This window comes from Anopheles marshallii, chromosome 2 (assembly GCF_943734725.1).
Source record: "Anopheles marshallii chromosome 2, idAnoMarsDA_429_01, whole genome shotgun sequence".
Taxonomy (NCBI): domain Eukaryota; kingdom Metazoa; phylum Arthropoda; class Insecta; order Diptera; family Culicidae; genus Anopheles; species Anopheles marshallii.
The window spans coordinates 69,054,837-69,068,084 of record NC_071326.1 but is presented as its reverse complement, the minus strand read 5'-3'; the positions used below and the strand labels follow the sequence as shown (position 1 = coordinate 69,068,084).

The following is a 13,248-nucleotide window of genomic DNA, read 5'->3' as shown; positions in this document are numbered from 1 at the left end:
TTAGGCACAAAAACTTCGGTCAAGTTTTGGAAGGCACATCGAAATGTAAAGTTAACGAACACAATTGAATCGCGTTGGAATAACCTTTACAATGCGTCGCTATCTCTTTTAAAGGCACGACATTTTTGCATACGCCCAACAAAAAAACCTGATCTTGCTGATCGTGAACTGGTGACCGGTTTTGGTGATAAATGATGATTTGGTTTTGGTGAGCTACTTGGCAGCGAACGACCCCACACAACCAGGCCAGAAGTGCGTTATTGACTAACTGCCGCCAAAGCGGGTGAATTTGAATGCGTTTCGACCGAACCCCTTCTGTAATCTACGCTCTCACACACACACACTCATACGCTCGCTATTACCCCCGCGGCCGACTGGCGGAACTTATGTTAGTCGTAACATATATTTGTAAATATTTTCTTCACACCCCCTTTTTGCAATGTGCCGCTTTGCTGGGGAAAGGTGGCAATGTTTGTATGATGTTTTTAAACATCAAAATTGTGCGGTAAAATTGGCCGGCAAGTGTAGTACGCATGCTCAGCAAACATGGTTAACTCAGTCTCCGTGGCAAAGGGGAAAGCTGAATAAACAAATTATTAATTGTGTTAGCAATATTCGTGAGAACTTACCAGTTGCTGTGAAATTAGTTTTATAATGATATCGTTATGAAATCACCTTTGAGAAATAAATAAATCAATAAACAAATAAACAAATATTTCGTAAAAACGAAATAACGAATTTTGCAAATATAATTTACAGTGTATCAAATTCGTAGTGACGTATGGTTTGTTCTGACGTTTCTGTAGTTGGGAGCAACTAACAGAAATCCGAAAATACCCAGTGAGACAAATTTCGTTAAATTACCCCTAAATCACCAAATTCATGCAAGTAGCGTGAAAATGTTTTGCAGTTTGATTATTCTTTGAAATAAATCCAAAGATGTTAGAAAAGATTAAAATAAATTTAAATTTTTTGTCAAGAACAAAAAGGGAATGGCACCTTAATTTATCTCCAAATGAGATAATTTTCACAAAATTACCCTAAAATTACTCCTAATTTACCGGCTAATTGAAGGGTAAATTAATGGAAAAGCAGTACTTAATTTTTCCCTTTCAAGCACTTTTGACATGTTTTTATTGGGTCTATGAGGTATGTCGATTTTCACTTTGTTTACTGCTTAATTAAACGGTAAATAAGGGGAAATTTTTCACTGCGCATACTACACGGCTAGAGAAAATGTTGAATAGCATGAATTGCATAAACTGTTTTATTTGATGCATTGTGGGACGCTAACACAGTGCCTCCACAACACACGAGCGAGAGATACAGCCTGACGAAGCAAACTGCTCGAATGGGTAAATTAACAACGCGCTGTCTGACTGGGAATTCGACGCAGCCTTTGACAACTGCGCATGTGTTCACAATAGCGGAACCCCAAGTCCGAGAAGAACGAGAAGGCACAATAATCAGTACAATGGACGAAAGGGATAGGTATTATATGAAACCAAGAGCCGCTCAGTTTGTGGAGTGAGCTGGTGTGAAAGGCAGTGAAACTGGTAGTTGCGGGGTAGAATTGCTCCTTGGGAAGTCGTCGAAAAACGTCTCAGCAATCGCGGTGCGCTAGTTGGCAGCGAAGAGACAAGTGAGTAGTAAGCATCGCTGCGATTGTGCGAGATTTACCGGTTACCGGTTGTAGTAGACTCAGACTTCCACACGCCATCGTCTACGCTCTGCCGCAACCCAAACCGACCGTAGAAAGTTTGTAGGAGTTGCTAGAGACTGATACAGTTGTTTTTTCGACACATTTCTTGCAGCAATCACCAGCAGCACAAGCAGCAGCAACAATGGCCCTCAGCCGCATCTATGCATCAAAGTTGGCATGTGCCGCCAATAAGGTGAGTTGGACAAAAAGGCCCTCTACAAGCCGTCTTCGTCATCGCTCATGCCGTCCACGTTGCGTCCGCTATACCGCTGTGGGGAAAAAACGCGCTACTGGGAAGTTTCTTCAGTTTCTGTGGGCAGAGATTTCGAAGTGTGTTTGGCATACACGCGGTAACACGGATTACCAAACCACGGCTGGGATGTCCTTGAAAGGGTGTATCCTAGAAGTTGATTATTCTGCATTGGCTGTCCGTCCCCCTGTGTATACAGTGTGTCGGTGTCGTGTGCGAATATGTGCGTGTGTCTGTGATTTTTTTTTTTAGGAACTTGACCGCGTCATCGCGCACACAGTGCCGTCGTAAAGTGTTTGCAGAGTTGGTGTTCGTTTTTTTTTTTCGGTCCTCACAGAAGAACGGATCATTACATAACAGGTGACCAAGTGAAAATGTGAAGCATAACCTGAACAAATAGGAAATCCGAACAGAAAAGGAAACACTCCTGTCCGTAGCTTTTCTTCGGGAGGTGTTGTGCGCTGAAATGGAAAAAAGGAAAGAGAAAATCCTTCAACCGTACGAATGGAGAAGGTTGAGGCGAAGGTTAAGCGTGCTCTGGGTCGCGGAACGTGAAAAACGTGGATTTAATTATCAAGTAGGCTCTCTGTGGAGAGTTGCTACGACGATGCTGCACACACAGGCGCCGATGATGAGATAATTGTATTGGAGTAACGTAGAAAAAGCAGCGAACACAATGGCAATATAGACCCGTGGCTAAGTAGAGGGACTTACACAACACTATTTGTGGACAAGTGTACGATGAAGGTTTACGGCTCCTAAAGCCATATCAGCTATATTGCGAAATAATGGTAAAAGGATCAATACTATACAGACAGAGAAGCACCGTCACAACATTAAGTGTTGGAGCGCGCGCAAAGGAAAAAATTCATACGAGAGAAGCAACCCGTGTCGTCACTTGACGCAATCGAACAACTTCTCCCATTTTCCGCCTCCAAACTCTGTGGGGAAAAACGAGTGTGTGGTACAGAATATGTTAGATAACTACTATTCGATGCTCGTCGAGTGCGATTGTGCGCGGGTGTATGTTTATCGTGTTTTTTATGTGGAAATCAAAATGTTATTCTTGAACATAGCTGTTTTTTGGTTCTATGTTGAATCACACGGAACAACAAATATGGAATATTCACTATAATGTTGATGAACTGTTAGGTAATGGTAGAAAGATTTTGCGATACTATCTATAAATTATCTAACAGAATTCCACGAATTATTTGTATCTTGTGAAATAGCTAAGAATCGTTACCACTTTACAAGAGGCCCGTCTATACGGTCGAAAGTTCGGTATCCAGAGCTCATTTCCATTGCAAATGTGGCGAGGTTGAACCTCTGTGAGGTCATAAAACTGAGTGCTCAAGAAAGTCAGGCTGAACGGGCCATTAAATGGCCAAAGTTATCGATTTCTTTCTTTTGGTTCAGAGCAGTTAAGTTGAATTCTTTTGCTAACATAAGTATATATATAGGTGAACGATATTGAACACCTGCATGTTTGCTTCGTTATGTAATAGTATTTCTCTCCAATGTAAAGTTGTATATTCTGTACGTTTGTTTGAAGAAATTGCCCACAAAACTGAAATGTTCGAAAAATGCAAACCAGGAAATGTTGTACATACAATCATTGAACTGAAACGGTGACATAGAAACGATAAAAATTCAATGTCAGCGATAAGCTGCAGACAGTTTAGGGAACTTATTTCATACATTTCCGTAGCCCAACAGAAACAGTATTACAATGGTTCAGTCGTAATGTACGATCCGGTGGGGGTAATGGTTAAACTTCATACGACCCCATGAATACTGTATGTGTAAGGCAATGGTTTACTCTTGAAGAGAGTTTTCCTCCCATCCATCAATGCCATCTGCACTCTACCCATTATCACGTCTGCCCACCAATGGCACTATCGCGCGATAAGAAATCTCCTATCAACAGCTATTCGCGAAGCGATGCGCGAGTTGCGTAGCGCAATACGTACACATGATGCGATGGAGCACCACGGGGCCTTGGTGCACGACCGTACAAAATGATTTGTACTGCCGTGCACAGATCAGGTGATCTAGCACCGAGACCTTTGCTGGACGCGCTTTGCTGTAACGGGCAGAGTTTAGTGTGCCGATGTGATTTTTTTTGTATGCGAACTCCTCTTCCCATGCGGTTTGAGAGCAGCGTCCGCGAGCACATGGTGGAGAGTAATATGGCAATGAAAGGCTTTGCTAAGCCGTACGCGATGGTTGTCGGTAAGATGACATTGCCGATGGAGGGCTCACTAAGGACAATCACAACAGACTGCGAGACAAAGTCGTTGAACGAGGCAGGCAATTTGCCAGCCTTCCGCATTCGTGCACTTGTGCGCCCCTTTTCGGCTGAGATGCGCGAATAAAAGGCTTTCGTTTTGAAGGTTGACCTCTTTTTTTTGCGGGCCAGCACTTCGAAATTCGTCAATGTTCCGGGATTGTGTTGTGCACCGGTCTATAATTAGTAAGTGTTCGTTGGGTAATTGGATGGTAGAACTCCGATCGGTACCATTTGCCGGTGATCCTATTTTTAAGCTTAGAATAAATGCCAACCTTATCGATCGATAGGCAACAGAGCACGATGGGGGTGTGCTCTAGAACCGTTAGATAATGCAGGCAAAGGTGTTGTTACATTATGGCACGGGTTGTTTCCTATTGCCGGCCTGACCCGGTTCTTTCGGTTTATACAAGGCGTGTAGAATTATGTTTCCAGGAGCATTAGCCTCGTTATAGCGCTTCCTTGAGACGCTTTCATAACAAGGAAAGAGGTTGGTTTGATTTGGTGTTCACAAGCTCAAACCGTACTACGAATATAACCGGTTTTTGATGACTTTTTATGCCACGCTGGGCATTTTTTTTGTAGGAAGATCTTGAATCGACAATTTTGGACACAAGAGTGCGAGACTTTGCGTCCAACTTCATTGTCTATAAAACAGGTTTCCCTCCCCAATTCGGTTTTTATGGCTTAGTCCAAGAGATCCGACGAATGAGTTGACGTAAATTGTAACTCTCCTCCGGTACATTACTACCGATACATTTTGAAGGCCATTGGAGATGTGTGGTTATGTCTGCGCGAGTAGGCAACTAAGAACAGTATTGGAGTATTTGTCCGTATTACAATGTAATTTTGAGTTTCTGCGAAAAATGGCGTACGAGGAGATAAAGAGATAAGTTGTACTGAAGATATCAAGTAGCGTGTGGTAAATATTATGCAGTTTAACGGTTTTCAATGATAACGGCTGCATACGTCAATGCAGAAGAGCCGAGTGAATTCGACTCTGGTTGAGCGTACACCACTTGATCCCCGTGATCAAATTGGTGTAGTGTGTGGAAGGTGTAGGCCCTACCAAAGACAACAGTGTATGTACATTTCGCGGAGGGAAAAAAACGTGAGAGGAGTTGGACGTAGGATTGCTTCTTTCGCAGTGACGAACGGAGGACGTCTAATAATAGCCGCCACGGACACGACCCATTCGGCTTTATGCGCCGTTCGCGTTACGCGTGAAGAAACATTCTTCAAGCAATCGAAGGATTTGTTGTTCACTTTGCGATTCGTTTTTATCTCGCTGTCCCGAGTCTATTCCCGTTTGTTTTGTAAATAGCATTACGTCAAAGAAAAGTCAACGATAGAATCGCGTCAAAAGAACGGTTTGGTGCCAATGCTCTCTGCCTAACCGCTTTCTTCTTTTATCTTTTATCGCGTACTTTGCAGAATGCCCTGCCGGCAATCGCTACGTTCGTGCGCAATGCTTCCGACAGCACAGACCTGAAGGCCGTCCTGACGGAAAAGATCCCGAAGGAGCAGGAGCGCATCAAGAACTTCCGTAAGCAGCATGGCAACACTAAAGTTGGCGAAGTCACCGTTGATATGGTAAGTCTTGGGTTAGCACGAATTTATCGTCTTGTCCTAGGTATTTCTCTTTTTCCGTAGCTGAATCTTTGGAGGGTAAACTAACAGAAACAGGAGAAGGAACACATTGAAGATGATTTAATTTTAGAATCACAGCCGCAAATTTAAATGCACCCATCGTTCACGGTTGCAAATGCTAGCGTAAGAAAATGCTGTGACATGTATCCAACATGGTTGATCTCTCCTGACACCGCGAAGGTATCGCAGAAAAAGGTCATAGTCTCGGAAGGGTGTTGATCATCCTCTGCCCGTGTGGATGAGATGTAATCACTAAACGCTTGACTCGTGCGCGCACGCCCTTACCAAGACCAGAGCTCTAATTGAGTTAAACGACTGCTATCAAATTGCGGCATTGGCGGCACAATTGATTTGCCGCCGTTGTCACACTACTGACCGAGTGGCTTTCTCTGCGGGTAGTGTAGTGTCACTGGAGCGTGTCATCAAGCCGACCGGTTCATTGGGCACACGCACATGGACCGGTTGGTGGGATGATTGAAAAGCGTCCGTCTACTGTTTGATGTAATAATGCAACCAGACTGTGTAGATCATTGTACTTCTACTTCATGACGGATAGAAGGTGGGGTATTCTAAACACTGATGAAGCATTTATATTCATTGTTGCTTTGATCGATTGTTGAGAGTTTGGCTTTTAATTGTAGGGTTCAGTATTTGTTACTGGTTTTACTACTATGCAGTTATGATCATGGAATGCCGAATTCTAAGGATTTAGATTATTCTAAGCTATCCAATTTGAGTTATATAATGTATGTTGCATAATAAAATACGTAAGAACAAGACGTGACAAGTGTCATAATTTTTTATAGATCTTTCGTACGTTTTATAAAACGTGTTTAGCATATTTTCGTTGTTTCGAATTGTGAATAACATATTAGCATAGTGTCGTTAAACTAGCTAGTATCTTTAATAGACACTCAATGTCATCAGTATGTCAACCGGAAGGTTCGCGTTTTTACTGTTGCAATTCATTTATTCCCAGTTAAATCGTAAACAAAACTTTTTCAAGTGAACAAGAGCAAATTGTTATTGGTAGTTTTATGTCACGTGCCGGTTCTTCCATTACTTCGTCCCGCAACTCCGATAACCGGTTTACTTTGTTTTCCCACAATCAGCAAACCCGACCCCACCTAGTGTACTTTGGATTTTCATGATGAAGCTGCAGCAAGATCATCGGCAGTGCCATAGCCATTAGGAGCTTCGCTGTTGACAGTGACCTGATAGCGTGTTTACCAATAATTTCCCACGTACACGTACCATCAAATCGGTTCTCCTGCATATAAAGTTACCCTTTTGTAGCGTATTAGAGTTGTTACGAGCTAGAATTGATATAATTGGCATAATGATATACGCCACGCGGTGAACTATTCACGCGTGATTGTACAGAAAGTGACTCCCCTTCCCTAACTACGACGGGGTCTTTTCAAATCGAGGGCCTTCCCTGTCTTCTGATATTTTTTTTTTTCAAATCAACTACTGTTTGAGCTTATTTGAAGGGCGCAACATCGCAATGCCGCAAAAGCCCGCGAATGGGACAAGATAACGAGTGGTTTTGAGCCGCATCCGAGAAGGTCAGCGATAAAACCTTTTCTAGCTTTAGACGGTGTGTACTGTACGGTTTTGTACGGAGAGATAACCTGCAAGCGTACACCTCAGTTAGTTATCTCACCTTGTTTCAGTTGAATGAACTGGTCATGTTAGCAAAATGTGTCCGATCACATGACGCTGCACCGTTACGGGGTTAGGTCGGTATTCATTAGATCAGAAATAAAAACACATCGTTCCGGTAGTTTTGTTTCCTCACTCATTAGCAAGCATTTAGACCTTGGGGTGTGTTTGCGTTAGCTGTAGCCAAATCACATAAAGCCATATTAAGGTTGCTAATGGGACAGCAAACGTGGCTAGCGCATTTTATCGCTGCGTGCTATTGCGCTTCGACTGCTGCAAATGGTTTTATTATATAAAAACGCAAAACATTTGTACGTAGAATAATAGAAATTTTGTTTTTTTACTTTCCGTTACCACATTGTGTGACATCATAGAGTGCGCTGACAGTCAGCTGACCGACCACATATGATGTCGGCATGATAACAGCCGTTGATCGGACGGGACTACACTTATCTCCACGTTGCTGCTGTACGTCCGGTGGCTACAACGGGTTGGTTGGGTTTTTTTTTTATATTTTGAGGCCTTCTTCTACACACGTTCGATGGAAGCGTGCATGCTCAATGTTCCAGCGGTGTCTAATGAAGTCAAGTTCAATAGCGCGCCAAGGCAACGGCCGCCGTAAATGCGATTGCTTGTTGTCGGTCTACGTCGTCTCTTCTTTCAATCGCGCTTCCTATGAGAAGAGTGTACTGGCCGTATGCACACACAGCTGGTTTAATGGGCAGTTTTTAAATCAAGCTATGATCAAGTATTCCCATTGAGCAGCATCAACGATGGCCGCGTACGGTTAGTGTGTTAATTCTCAATTGACCTCTGCTGTGCAATGAGGTGTTTCGTTCTAACAAGAATTATTGCTAAAAATTTGGCACCGATCATGGGGGTGTATTAGAGTGCTGGAAATGTCATGAATGTGCCCGTTGTAAGGGCGGGTATCATCGCACAGACAACAACTCCACTGTGTACCGATTTGGTAGACAGATTCGCATGGAGGAGATAGAAGCTTACGCTAAAATTAAGTTTGCTTATCAACCTCACACCAGGTTCGGATCCCGCCCCTTGGGATGTTTCTATTGACGCGGTCTTATCTTTCGAGCGGTAGATTAATGTCTTTTTCTTGTTTTTCGGAACATTCCAGATGTATGGCGGTATGCGTGGCATCAAGGGTCTGGTGTGCGAAACTTCCGTGCTTGACCCGGAAGAGGGCATCCGTTTCCGCGGTTTGTCGATCCCCGAGTGCCAGGACGTGCTGCCGAAGGCACCAGGTAAGATATAGACAGAATGTTTGTTTACTTTAAGTGTTCTTTAAGTGTTTCGCTTCCGGATACATAAATATAGGTTTAGTACATTAGTTTAGTATTAATCCGTTAGTCCAAGTGCAATGCTTATCATACATTTATGCATACTAAAATAACTTGCAGTAATTGGACTTTTTTATTTATTTTTTTCTTCATGTCTCTCGTACCCATTTACCTGTGTGGTTGCGTGCTTTTGAAAAACCAGATGAATAATGCAGTTCAATAATCAATAATCAACCAACTGATAGGCCGCGTCGCTTCTTATGTTCAAGAATAGATTATTCTCTATATTTAACCTTACTTGTTCGCGTTGTTCCTGTGGAAATACATTTCAAGTATCAATGGTTTATGGTAGTTTTCCAATAACTCAAGGCACATACAAATTAATCTTGAAGCGTTAAAAATGTACATAAATTGCGTTTATTGTTAAGTAATATATAACAATACAAGGGATACTATGTAGTACATACCCAGTATTTTGATAGATGAAGCAATGGAAACGTTAACTTGTGTTTGACCGGGAACGATAGAAATGAACCGTCGAACGGTGGGGCATCGGTTTCGAAAAGCCTGTCTGTATCACGAGATGTAGAAATGCAATCGGTCTGTCGGTTGAATAATCGCTTACGAGACACACAAGTCACGAGTTAGGTTAGGTAATGCCGCGAAGGACGTATGCAAACTGCACACAGATGTGCAACACCATGTGGAAGGGTCCGGTCGTTTGCTCCGGGTTGTTGCACTAGTAGTAATAATTTATTTTAAGCGTCTCTGCTTTTAAGCCTTGGCCCCGTAATGATGCACTTCGGAAGGAAATTGACAGTCGTGTCCTTTTTCAGCTTTTTTAATTTATTTTAGACTCACTGGCCATTAAAATGACTGTTTAGGAAATTGTCCTTCGTGGTAGTTATTGATATTTGTGATCGTTTAGACATTGAATTATCAAACGCGCCAACTACATGGAAAGTGATAGGCTGAACGTTTCGTCTAATGTTTGTCTTTCTTTCAATCTTTCCGCAGGTGGTCAGGAACCGCTGCCTGAGGGTCTGTTCTGGCTGCTGATCACTGGTGATGTGCCGTCGAAGGCTCAGGTTGATGCGCTGTCGCGCGAATGGGCCAACCGTGCTGCACTGCCCTCGCACGTCGTGACCATGCTGAACAACATGCCCACCTCTCTGCACCCAATGTCGCAGCTGAGCTGCGCCGTGACCGCACTGAACCACGAGAGCAAATTCGCGAAAGCGTACTCCGATGGTGTACACAAGAGCAAGTACTGGGAATACGTGTACGAGGACAGCATGGACCTGATTGCGAAGCTGCCGGTGATTGCGGCCACCATCTACCGCAACACGTACCGTGATGGTAAGGGTATTGGTGCAATCGACCCGAAGAAGGATTGGTCGGCCAACTTCACCAAGATGCTGGGTTATGAGGACGAGAAGTTCACCGAGCTGATGCGCCTGTACCTGACGATCCACAGTGACCACGAGGGTGGTAACGTGTCGGCCCACACGGTCCATCTGGTCGGTTCGGCACTGAGCGATCCGTACCTCTCGTTCGCCGCCGGCATGAACGGTCTCGCTGGTCCGCTCCACGGATTGGCCAACCAGGAGGTGTTGGTGTGGCTGCAGAAGCTGCGCAAGGAGCTGGGCGACAATGCCAGCGAGGAAAAGGTGAAGGAGTTCATCTGGAAGACGCTGAAGTCGGGCCAGGTGGTGCCCGGTTACGGTCACGCTGTGTTGCGCAAGACCGATCCCCGTTACACCTGCCAGCGCGAGTTCGCCCTCAAGCACCTGCCAAACGACCCGCTGTTCGGGCTGGTCTCGAACATCTACAAGGTCGTGCCCCCAATCCTGACCGAGCTCGGCAAGGTCAAGAACCCGTGGCCAAACGTAGATGCCCACTCCGGTGTGCTGCTGCAGTACTACGGCCTGAAGGAGATGAACTACTACACCGTGCTGTTCGGTGTATCGCGTGCCCTCGGCGTGTTGGCGTCGCTCGTGTGGGATCGTGCTCTCGGTTTGCCGATCGAGCGCCCCAAGTCGATGTCCACCGATGGATTGATCAAGGCCACCTCCAAGTAAAGGGAGAAAGCTCCTTTTATTGCATAAAAATACACACACACACACACACTTAAATCACACAACCGTCAAACACACACACGCATCCTTTGCAAACTCTAAGCATAAGTTTTCATCGAAATGAGTAATTTAAACACACACCCGACAAAGTAAAGCAAACAAGAATGTGCAGTCGCAACCAAGACCCCAACAGCATATACAGCTCATCATCATTGATCCCGACTCTCAGGCAGGAGCGAAGCAAAATGGACAAGGGAGGGAAACGGCAATTCTACGATATTAAGGCCAGCGCCGGAACGTTAGTCACAAGCAAGGAGAAAGAGAAAAGCTAGAGCGAATAGAGCGTGTTACACAATTTGCAACCAAAAACTACCAAACTCTGCGATAGTTAATTGAGTTAAAAACTATACAAAATAGCTTTTAGAGTGATAGATACAACCATCCCTCCCGAAAGAGAATGCTGTTGGTGTGAAAAGACCTTCCCAGCGCTCTACCTTAAGAAACAAAACGAGGACAACGACGGCAAGAGAAATATGTTAAAGAGCGACAGGAAAACGATAATTAAAACAAAGAAATATGTAATAATAATACTTTATCCTCTCTCGTAGAGAGTGTCGCAAAACAAAACAAAACATAACAAGAACAATCTAATTACGAGGGTTACACAAAATGTAAGCAGAGAAGTGCGTTTGATCGGACATAACGCGAAGAAAGAATCATTTTCTATGTTTGCCTGTGTAAGGACGTCCTGTGGTCGAGCAATTCTCCAAGTATTTGAAAGTACATCTGACGACAAAAGCATGCTATAGAAGCGTTTTTTTCAACTCACGTTCTAAAATCTTCACACAACAACCGCTTCGCGGATGGTAAAACGGATAGGAATGGTAGAGAAAAACAGCGATATAATCTTTAAACTAGTAGCCTAACTAGCACGTTTGCTCGTAGAAGAGTTTTCCACGAGGTATGAGCCCAAAACGGTGGGCAGAAATATGGTGCCGTGGTTCCAGTGTTCCTTTCGTTTCGTTTGAGTACTCTATTTTGCTGTATAAGTGTGGCGTCTAGCAACTTAATTAGTTTAGAATGATCGTTAACGTTTGTTTTTGCCTTGTGGGCAATCCCTTTTGTTCAGTTACATAATTTAAATTATTGTTTTTTTTTGTCATACACGCTGCAGATTTTCTCAAGCTTGGGGAAGGAAAAGCTACATGCATTGTTACATTAGTGCATTCTTGCTAGGGCCAGATGGGCATTCGTTCGCGCGAATACGTTGCACTCCGTACCGTAATATGCTGACCCAATAATTAATATTTATTGCTTTCTGAGAACGTATGACGTGTGGTTCATGTTGTAGGTACGGTACGGAAGTGCGCCCATTGCATTGTTCTGTGGTGTAAATCAACAAGGAGACGATTTACGACTTTCCCTCCCCGACTTGGCTAGGTTTTCAATTTGATGACTTCAGTATGATTGAGAGAGGATGAGTTTGTTTTGCTAAACGAAATAAATTGAACAAATTTGTTTTCAAACAACAGTTTGATGAGTTATAGAAAAGACCTCGGGCACTAAATTCTTACCTGACAATAAAAAAAAGCGAATTGCAACGCGCCTGTCGAATTGTACAACTTTCTGCACTGCCAAAAGCGTCGAAGCGCCGTCTGCTTTCGTACAAATTTACTCAATAAATGGATGTGTCATGTATTGTGTATATGAAGGAATTTTTGTTTTTGCTGAAAGTAATTGCATCTAATGTAGAGTTCGTGATGTGTGAATTTAGGTGTTAATAACGGTGTGTTTGAACTTGAACGTTATTTTTCAACAATCTATCAACCTTGATTTTCGGAGTAAAAAAAATGACATTGACACCCAAACGCCACATTTAGACCAGACGACATAGGAAACGTCAAAGTGCTCGCTCTAACCGTTATTTCTCTCTTGCTTGCACTCACACGGAATGGTAACGCTCTTCGAAGACTCGACCGACTTGAGAGAATTTCCCCACGACTGCACACTTCGAAGTGTTACCATTCCGTGTGAGTGCAAGCAAGAAGGAAATAGCGGTTAGAGCGAGCACTTTGACGTTTCGTATGTCGTCTGGTCTAAATGTGGCCTTTGGGTCATTTGCGCCGCTGTCGAATTTGCATCTGGTGTGTGTGTGTGTGTGTGTTCGAATAATAATATTCTCTTGAACTTTATTATTAATTCGGGCATTCTTTTCGGTGGGTTGTGCTGTTGCAAAGGTGGTAACGTCCCACGGTAAACCTTGATCCCAGTGTGCATTGCAGTCAAAACATATCTGCCATACCGTATCCGTAAGA

General features: G+C 43.7%; 1 protein-coding gene across 1 annotated transcript; it reads left to right on the top strand.

The window, feature by feature from the left end:
• Positions 1-1,844: 1,844 nt before the first annotated feature.
• Positions 1,845-10,936, top strand: LOC128709629 (probable citrate synthase 2, mitochondrial). Its single transcript, XM_053804634.1, has 4 exons — positions 1,845-1,895; positions 5,677-5,835; positions 8,693-8,819; positions 9,873-10,936. The coding sequence occupies exons 1-4, from the start codon at positions 1,845-1,847 to the stop codon at positions 10,934-10,936; spliced, it is 1,401 nt and encodes a 466-aa protein (XP_053660609.1).
• The last annotated feature ends 2,312 nt before the right edge of the window (positions 10,937-13,248 follow it).